This window comes from Mya arenaria, chromosome 12 (genome assembly GCF_026914265.1).
Source record: "Mya arenaria isolate MELC-2E11 chromosome 12, ASM2691426v1".
Lineage (NCBI taxonomy): Eukaryota > Metazoa > Mollusca > Bivalvia > Myida > Myidae > Mya > Mya arenaria.
In genome coordinates, this window is record NC_069133.1 from 57,542,370 (window position 1) to 57,552,752 (window position 10,383).

At 34.4% G+C, this 10,383-nt stretch overlaps 1 protein-coding gene across 1 annotated transcript; it reads left to right on the forward strand.

Moving 5' to 3' along the window:
• Positions 1-8,458, forward strand: LOC128210829 (uncharacterized). Its single transcript, XM_052915184.1, has 4 exons — positions 1-194; positions 5,304-6,215; positions 6,518-7,718; positions 7,877-8,458. Exons 1-4 carry the CDS (start codon positions 1-3, stop codon positions 8,456-8,458), a joined length of 2,889 nt encoding a protein of 962 aa, XP_052771144.1.
• The last annotated feature ends 1,925 nt before the right edge of the window (positions 8,459-10,383 follow it).

Sequence of the window (10,383 nt, forward strand, 5' to 3'; positions counted from 1 at the left end):
ATGACATTAGCCCAGTCAGCTCTAGTCAACCGTAGATTCTGTCTCGCCCATACTAGCCGTGCTGCTTTGTGTCTCGTAGTAAGGACAGGAACCTTCGGTGGTCGGTTGCGGACGGTCTGTGGGCAAATTGCACGGTTGTGCGTGCCAACGGTCCGCCGTGCCGTTGACGTAGCCGGAGTGAAACGGTTGCGTTGGTGAGAAAGAACCATATATTTATATTGGTGTCGAGTTATAACTCTGCGTTTGGGCCTCCGGTGTATGTCAGCAACACTTCCAGTTCTTCTAAATTTCTCCAACAGCTGACGGATACTCGAGTGTCGCCTATTAAACAGCCGCGCAACCTAAAATTAATTGATTATTATGCGTCATTGGTTTAAAACGAACATTTTTTATTTAGTTCGCACATTATATCGGAATTTATTTATTATTTTACAAAATTGGTTATACCTGCCGAATCGGGGTACCTGCATCAATCATGCCGACGGCCCTTGCACGCTCTTTAATAGTCACTCTAGCGATTTTTTTTTGTTTTTCGAGTTGAAAATTCAAAATGTGTTGCGTTGACATGAAAATTAGCGATAACTTCATAATCATCGTAATTCTCGAGCCAAAAAATCGGAAATCGCACCTATCGTCTCGCATGGCTAACCTCGACCGTTAGGTGTGATTTTCTTTATAAAAACCGATAGAGTACTAGGCATAACGATGTAGTTTCAATTTTCAAGTCGATACATTGAGTAGTTTTCAATTTAATGAATTTCATTAAGTAGACGTTTAGAAATTTTGTTCAGTGTATATAACTACTTTGCACCATATTATTAAAGGTAAAAGTAGCGCATCATACTCATCGTTTATCTACATTTTTAATGAGTTTTTAAGATACATTGGAGAAGTTTCATAATAACAAAGTATTGCTATTCAAATGCCTCCTCTGAGTAAATAAATAGCTATATATAACCTATTTACATTTACACTTATTTTGAATATCATAGATGTTTTTGTAAAACCATTTATAAGATATGGTTCGTTTTATGTCAGTACTTTCCATAAAAATATTAATAACTTCCGGTCTAATCGTTATTGGATAAAGTCCATCGAAGATATATTTAGACCGGCAAAATCCCCATTTTTTACAATTACAACGTAATCCAATTCAAGTTCTTAACAGTATTAAAAAAAGTAGGTTAATTTTAGAGCGAATTGTCTAACCATACGATAATTATTTTCAATTACTGAGTTTGAAGGTTATATGGGTATTGGTTTATTGGTTTTAACGGAATACATTGTTTTGTGATTTAGTAAAATATATATTGAATTTGACGTCGATTATTTTTAAATATTTACAGAATAAATTAATATGCGGTTGGTATGAAAATCTGAAAAGTAAAATTGAAAGATAAAGGAAATTGTTTAAATCGGAGGGAAATAAAAGTCGACCCCCTATATATTATATTCAATAGCATTCGTGTCTTTTAAATGACACGGAATTATATTTCGAATTGAATAATCAGGATCAAGAGCCAAACATTATACTGGTACTGACAACTGTCAATAAATTTGACTTGTTATGAAGTAAAAGGCGAAAATATACTGGATAAATGTAATTGCAATCAAGAATTCAATGAAACACTCGATAATTCCTTAATAAATAAATTTGCTATTATAGACCTTTTCGCCGTTGAACACGTTATGCTATCAAAGATACTAAGGCATGTTAATGGGATTTGTTCGTGAAAAGTAGATACATATTTCACAACCAGTTGCAATTTGCACAAGCGTTATATGTAAACAAGTAGTTGCTTCAACGATTGGTAACATAGTCGTTTGCATTACCATGTCAATGCAGTGTCAGACGCAAGGAAATGAGTTTGTTTCCATTTAACCTTTCGGTTTGTGCGAGCAAAAATGTAATCTGCACCTCATTCAATTTAAAACGTCATATGTCAATGAAACAACTTAATAATTGCAGTTTATTATAAATATGTAGTACAAATACTTATTAGGTCTACGAGTGTTATTCTATTGGAGAGTGAACCTAAGAGTATTTATTCTGTTGAAACCTTAAAAGGTGAAACCCATTATTCTATATAATCTTGTTTAAGGTTTAGGCGGCGACGACTTTGTTAATATGTACTTATAATAGCAGCAAAATTAATGTAATCATTGTACTATAGACCTTGGAATGTCTGAAACGAAATTTAATGTAAGCATCGAACTCGAATGAAATAGCAGTTTATAAACATATACAGTTTTTGAACATATTCGATATGATATTTCAACATTTTGCAATATTATGAGACAATTAACAAAGGAGCGAATTATTTATGTTGATGAAGGTTCCCCAGTGCAGCCTTGATTTGACATTGTTTATAAATTAAGAAAAACATATATATGGTTTCAGACTTTACGATGTCTCGAGTTTAGTGATTAAATTTAATATTGTTTTAGACTTTACAATGCAAAGAGTTCACTGAAAACAGTAATCCTCATTTCAAACTAATAATTGTCTAATGTTTAATCGTAAACTCTTGCAATAGTACAGACTTTACAAAGTCTAGAGTTCAGTAATTACTTCAATTCTTGCTTCAGATTTTTCGATGTCTCGAACTCAGTGATTATTTTGTTTTCTCAAATATACATGTACATCATACATATATTCATAAAGTATACAAAAGTCGTGTTCAAAATTCAATCATAAAGAAAATATTCGTTTTTTTTCGTTTTTTGGGTGTTAGTTAAAAAAGTAGGAAATGTTAGATAGAAGGAGGCAAGAAAGCAATGTGGATGAAATTTACATTCTTACATTGGTTTAAACTTGTGGTATTCAAGAATTAAGCTTGTTAAGTATAAGGATCCATCTACCATGAAACGTATGCAATTTATTTTTGGCCATAGCTATTATCTTTTCAGATTGCAGTCTCTTTGAAAAATATGGAACAAAAGCCTCGAAGAAAGGCGTACTTCCTTCACACTTTGATTTAAAGATAAAGTATTTTGCAAGAAGTATAACGAAGTTAATTGCATATTCATAATTTCCATTTAAAGCCTTAAAGTTACAAAAAGTGACCTCACTGTAATTTATTGTCGAAATATCAACCTCAAATATGCTTGTTAGAAAGCGTGTTATTTCGTTCCAGAATATTTAGGTGGAATGGCATTCCCAAAACATATGTGTGTTCGAATCTATATACATTGAGCAAAAATCACAAAGACTGCAAAAACTAATATTGTATCGATAAAATTTACTATTATCAGGCAGTATTCTAAGAAGAAATTTGTACTGAAATGCTCTAAATTTGGTATCAATGCAAAGTTTGAATGATTGGGTATAAATATTTTTCCAATTTAGATCATTAATGCTTAGTTCTGCCTCCCATATTCCTTCTTTTCCATTTTGCACTGGTTTTTGGTTTAAAATGAGTTTCTGGTATACCAGCTTGCATATTTTAGTATTTTCAGGCACCTTATTTAAAAAAAAAACGTAGGTACATTGTAATTCATTTCCTCTAATTTAACTTTTGATTTCCAACTTTGAGGAATACACTTCAAAAGCGTGTAATATTTCATGCAATCACGTTGATTAATATCGTATAGTCTGTGTAGATCCTCAAAGTTGTAAGACTGTTTTTGTTGAAAGTTTAACAGATGTATTGTACACCTTTGCTGTACCAATTCTTATAGAAAAATGTGTCATCGTTTTGTTGTCTAATGTAACTATTGTTCCAAATAATTTCTTTCGCTATAAAGTTTACTTCTTTTCTAACCGTTACACTTGCCCATGATTTAATTATAACACGAGAAATTTCGATTTTATTTCAAGCCTATCAATTTTAGGTTCTAGATGACATTTGAAAATAAAATCTTTTCCAAATCTAACCATCATATTTTCATATATTTTTACCCATTTTGAATCTTTTTGAAACAACATTCGTTTAACCCAACTTGATTTTATTGCACATTCGAATTTTAATATGTCTAGCATTTTTAAACCACCATTTTCATAACTTTGTATAATCTGATTTCTTGAAATTTTATCAGGTTTATTGTCCCATAAATATTTAAAACTTCTATTTATTATAATGCTAAAATCTCAAATAAAACACAGCCTGGAAAAAATCCTTGATTTACTGAAAAATGCTGTCAAAAAAGAAGCATATTTTTAACATTTTTAAACAAATATCGCTCTTGTTAAAGCTCGGTCGGAATACAAATGTACTATACAATCCTGTAAGAAAACATATCTCGCCGACAGAACAAACACTTTAGAGCAATATAGACATAATAACGCTAAACTTTACTGGAAAATGTTGCAACAGTCAGCACATGTAAAACCATTTTTTCCAGGCTGATGAGGATATCATGTATTTTAATGAACGATTCGTACGCGATGAATTTCAAGTTATGATTTTGGAATTAGATGCTGAAATTAGTTGTCGCGAAGATCGCGATTTTTTTGGATATACTAAGTATTTGTATTACTCCGGTGAATATTATTCATATGTTTGATGGTATACTGTTTAATTTCTCCGGTACCATTGTAACCATTACGGAGTATATATATATATTTTATTCTCCGGAATAACATGATTTCCACGTTATTTTCTGAACAGTTTACCGCGCACAATTTCTTGTTATTCACGAGCTAAATTTGGCGGGAAATTGTACTATATAAAGGCAGGCTTATTTTCTTGATGAGAGTTTTGCATTACAATATTTGTGCCATCTTGATTTGGATTTTTGAACTTATTACCTTTGGAAACAGTGATGTGGATTAAAAGTGAACAAATTCTTTATGTGTTATTCAATATGTGTTTTATTAGTGAGATGAATAAACGAGAGAGAGAAAAATAATTCTTCAGTGTGGCTAAACGAACACAAATTATGAAACAACAAAATCGTCGCCACATTGAAATTGGTGCCGGAACCCGGGAATTTTGTGTTTGAAAACGGATACAGAACTGAATGAAGCGGCATGGAACTTGTAAGTAACGAATGTTCATACGTGAAAATTGTCTTTGTGAATAAACTGTAATGCATCTCTTTTGACCGACATCTGTCAAGATTCTATAATACAAAGTGCAAAGTTTTCTCACATAAATAGTGTTAATGATGGCGCAAATAAATTTACAATACATTAAAGGAGTTCGTACGCGGTACTTGAATACATTAAATAAAGAAGTACAAACTGGTTTAGAGTTGTTGGAAGTTAAAAGTGATTTATCTATACAAGAATGTAAACAAGTTCGAAAAAAGGTAAATGAAAGCAAATTGAAAATTAATGCTTACATTGAAAAATTGAGCAGCCAGTCTGAAAAACTAGCGCAAGCTATAGGTGATTCTGACGAGGAATTTACAAAAGGGATTCTAGATGAAGATTGTGTGTTAACCGAAAGGGCTCTGTCAGTGTTATATAAACTTCAATTGTGTGATGAAGACTTAGTGCTTGAAATAGAAAGTAACACTAAAGCAAATGTTTCAACTGTTCATGAGTCTGATGAAAGTGTAATCCAAAAGGTGTGTGATATGCAGTTGAAACTACAGCACGAGTTTTTTGCAAAGCAACATGAAAAAAGTGAAATGCAGATGAAGATGCATCAAGAGTTCATAGAAAGTCAAAAGGTTCATTCAAAGGAAACTGTGAAATTACCAAAGATTGATTTAATATCGTTCAATGGAAATCGCTTACAGTGGATAGAGTTCTGGGACTCGTTTGAAAGCGCTGTTCATGAAAATGAGAGGTTGTCGCCTGTAGACAAATTTAATTACTTGAAAGGTAAGCTTACAGGCGAAGCTCGAAGTGCAATAGCTGGACTGACTTTATCGAATGAAAATTATGGTGTTGCCATAAAAATCTTACACGAACGATTCGGAGATAAACAGGAAATCATTGATCTACATTATAAAAAGTTGATGAGTCTTGAGCCAGCCAAAAATACAACAGAAAGTCTACGCTATTTTTTGGATACTGTTGAACGCCACCTCCGCAGTCTAGAGGTACTAAAAGAGAATTTAGATCAGCATGTGTTTGTGTCAATGATCCGTAATAAGTTGCCAAGTGAAGTTCTATTGCAACTAGAAATATTAAAAGGTTCAGAGAATAAATGGACAGTTATGAAATTACGCGATTTGCTTCGGCAATACATAGTGTCAAAAGAAAAGGCAGAAAAGAACAAACCGTACGAAACTGCGTCACAACGTGATGACAAGACACAACGGTACCAATCTCAGAGAGTGTCAACTAATTTCAAACGTCCAACATATCAGACTACACAAAAGCTAGCTTCTGGAGCACTTGTTGCAAGTGAAAAGAAAGGGAGCCAAACACAGTCAACGAAAAAGTGTAGATTTTGTGAAAAATCACATTGGAGCGACATGTGTAATAAATACAAAAGACCGAAGAAAGAAAACGGCAACTGAAAGGCAGTTGTTACAAATGTCTAAAAGATGGTCACCTAGCAAATGAGTGTAAAAGTTCAAAAGAATGTGTGTATTGTGGGAAAGTCGATGTACATCACAGAAGTTTGTGTGAGAAAAAGTTTCCAAAATATGCATCAAAAGAAAATGTGCATCTTTCCGAAGAAGTTGATCAAACCAATCATGCAATTGGTGAAGAAGCCGGTCTACTTTCGCACGACGAAAAGGTGTTAATGCAGACTGCATTAGTAGAAGCATGTGGAGAAGATTGTAGTAAAAATGAAAAGGTGCGATTGATTCTAGACTCCGGATCTCACAGAACCTATATCACAAGATCATTAGCAGACCGTCTAGGGCTTAAAGAAAGAAAGGAAGAAGAAATACGACTGGTGACATTTGGTAGTGAAAAGTCAAAGGTCATAAAAACACATTCAACAACCTTGAAGGTAAAACTGAAATCTGGGATGCTTATGACGATGAGTGCAAATATTGTACAGAATATTAGTGGAGCGATACAACGTAACCCAGTAAATAAGACCCAACTAGAGAATTTAGCTGAACTGACTCGAAATCTCAATTTAGCCGATACAATTCCAACTGAAACTGAAACAAATTCACTTGAACTTTTAATTGGAAACGATTATTATCTTGACATAATTGAAGCTGAAAAAATCAAAGTAGGTCAAGGGTTATATTTACTCGCATCAAAACTTGGATGGATATTGTCCGGAAGAACAACATCGGCTACAGAAGAAAATCAGATCAAGGTTCAAGAAAACAAAAGTGATATGAACTGGTTAATATTGACTTATGGAAATACTCTTACAGAATGCAATATATTTACAGAAGTTGATTCCGTATTGTCAGTGAAGCCGGACCTTGAAGACTTCTGGAACATCGAATCAATAGGTATAACTGACACAACAAAGGATTCCAAGGACGAAATGATTATGCAAAGATTCAAAGAAACACTGAAGCGCGAAAATGGAAGGTACCAGGTGACATGGCCTTGGAAGGATGATATTTCCGATCTCCCAGAAAATTATGGATTAGCAATAGGAAGACTCAAATCCTTGGCAAATAAAATTCACAAACAACCGGAATTGATGAAACGATACAATGAAGTGATCCAAGATCAGTTAAAACAGGATGTGATTGAAAGAGTTGATAGAAATAAATCCGATGGTGTAAAGCATTACATTCCGCATCATGTGGTGATCAAATCTCAAAATGAAACAACAAAGTTACGGATTGTTTATGATGCATCGGCTAAAGTGAAAAAGGAAAACAAAGTCTCAACGAATGTTTGTATAGAGGCCCGGTACTCCTTCGCAATTTGTGTGGAATACTATTGAGGTTCAGAATACCACAAATCGGGATTGTTTCAGACATAGAAAAGGCCTTTCTTCAAGTCGAGTTACAACCTTCTGAACGTGATGTCACACGTTTTTTGTGGTTTAAGAATTACGAAGATCCACAATTAGAGCAGCGAAATATTGAAGAATTCCGTTTCAGACGAGTTCCATTTGGTGTCATATCGAGTCCTTTTCTTCTAGGTGCTACCATTGAGCATCATTTAGATACATATGGATCAGCGTTGGCAAACCAATTGAAAGAGGACATATACATGGACAACATTATAACCGGAACTGATACTAAAGAAGAAGCTGTGTGTTTATACAAAAGTGCAAAGTCAATGTTTGGTGATGCCAAGATGAACCTACGAGAATGGAAGACCAATAGTGATGAAGTTAATGAAACGTTTGCATATGAAGATCTGGAAAAGAATGAAAATGTCAAGGTTTTAGGCCATACATGGAATACAAGAAATGACACAGTGGCAATTCAAAAACCAAAATGTATTGTGAAAGATCTTGAAATAACAAAGAGAAATGTTTTGAAACAGTTAGCTTCTGTTTTTGATCCTTTAGGTCTGTTTTCACCTGTATTACTGAAGGGTAAAGTTTTGATTCAGAAGGTCTGGAGTAAACATTTGGATTGGGACGAATCATTTGATAACGAAGACGCTAGTGAATGGATTTAAATAAAGAAAGAATTGATTCAGCTTGACAAGATCGAGTTTCACAGATGTGTGTCTATTTCAGGTTTAAAACAGGACAGAAAATATAGTTTGGTGTGCTTTTGTGACGCTTCATCGAAAGGATATGCTACGTGTATTTATTTATTACAACACAGCAACAATGATGTGAAATCAGATTTAATATTCAGTAAATGTCGACTTGCTCCAACAAAGGAATTATCTATCCCAAGACTTGAACTTCTGGCAGTACTTATTGGTGTACGATGTATTCAATTTGTAGAAACAGAGCTCAAATTGCCAATGAATACTGTAATTCTGATGACGGATTCACAATGTGTATTGCAATGGTTGTGTTCTAAAAAGGTGTTACCGATATTTATTGAAAACAGAGTAAAAGAAATCAGGCGCCACGAGAATGTCGCATTTCGTTATGTGAATACGAAAGAAAATCCAGCGGATCTTGCGAGTAGAGGATGCACAACTTCACATTTATGTGAAAACAAACTATGGTGGCATGGACCAGTGTGGTTACTACTACCGTACGACAAATGGCCTGAGTATACAGATATGTCAGCCAAAGCAGAAACCGTTGCGTTTGACATAGAAGTGCGTGATTGTGATATGTTGTGTAATCAGTGTGATACAGGCGATGAAAGAGTTCTTGAAGCACTAGTTACAAACAGCAATTCGCCATTTGAAATTAACGAATACGAATATTCATCAGTTTTGAAATTAATCAGGGTCACAGCGTGGTGTCTAAGATTTGTTACAAATGTGCGAAGAAAACAAAGAGTCACTTATTGTCTAAGTACTGAAGAACTTCATAACGCAGAATTGTTGTGGTTAAAATATGTGCAACGAAAACAATATACTGAAGTGTTACATTCTATTTGTGATAAACGACCGAACAATTTTGCCAAACAATTGGATTTGTTTATTGATGAAAGTGGCTTATTGCGATGCGGTGGACGATTAGAAAACGCCAATTTCAGTGAAGCCACTCGAACTGCCGATACTTTTACCTCCAAACGAGCGACTTACACATCTGTTGATAGAAAAAATACATAAAAAACTGTTTCATAGTGGAGTATCACAAACTTTAAGTGAAATACGTCAACAATTCTGGATACCTCGAGGTAGAGCTACAGTGAGCAAAATACTTAAAGGCTGTGTAGTGTGCCGAAAATCTGAAGGTGGTCCATACAAAACACCACTCATGGCGTCTCTACCACGTACACGTGTTTCCGAATCAACGCCATTTGCCAGAGTGGGGATTGATTACTTTGGGCCACTCCACATCAAGGACAATAAGGACATACAGAAAATCTGGGTATGTTTGTTTACTTGCCTTGTTACACGTGCCATACATCTTGAGCTTGTTCAAGATATGACAGCAAATTCATTCTTGATGTGTTTTAGAAGATTTGTTGCCATCCGTGGTACGCCTGTTGAAGTGATAAGTGATAATGCCAAACAGTTTAAAGCATCAAACGATACTATGAAGCTTATTTGGGGAAAACTAATTCAAAACAAAGACATCGTTGATTATGCCTCCAATAACAACATTAGATGGACATTTATCGTGGAAATGGCCCCTTGGATGGGTGGTTTCTATGAGCGATTAGTGGGTCTAGCCAAACGTGCTTTAAGAAAGACAATAGGTAGGAAATGGCTTTCTGTAGATCAAATGAGAACATTTCTAAAAGAATGTGAAGCTGTCATAAATTCACGACCATTAGTGTATGTTGGAGACGATTTGAAATCATCTATTCCGATCACACCAAGGCATTTTTTGTGTCTGAACCCATATACAGGCATACCGGACATTGACAGTGATGATAATGATCCAGAATATAAACCATATGAAAGCAACGCTGATAAATTGTTAAAATTATGGAAAAAGGGACAGCGTTTGATAAACATGTTTT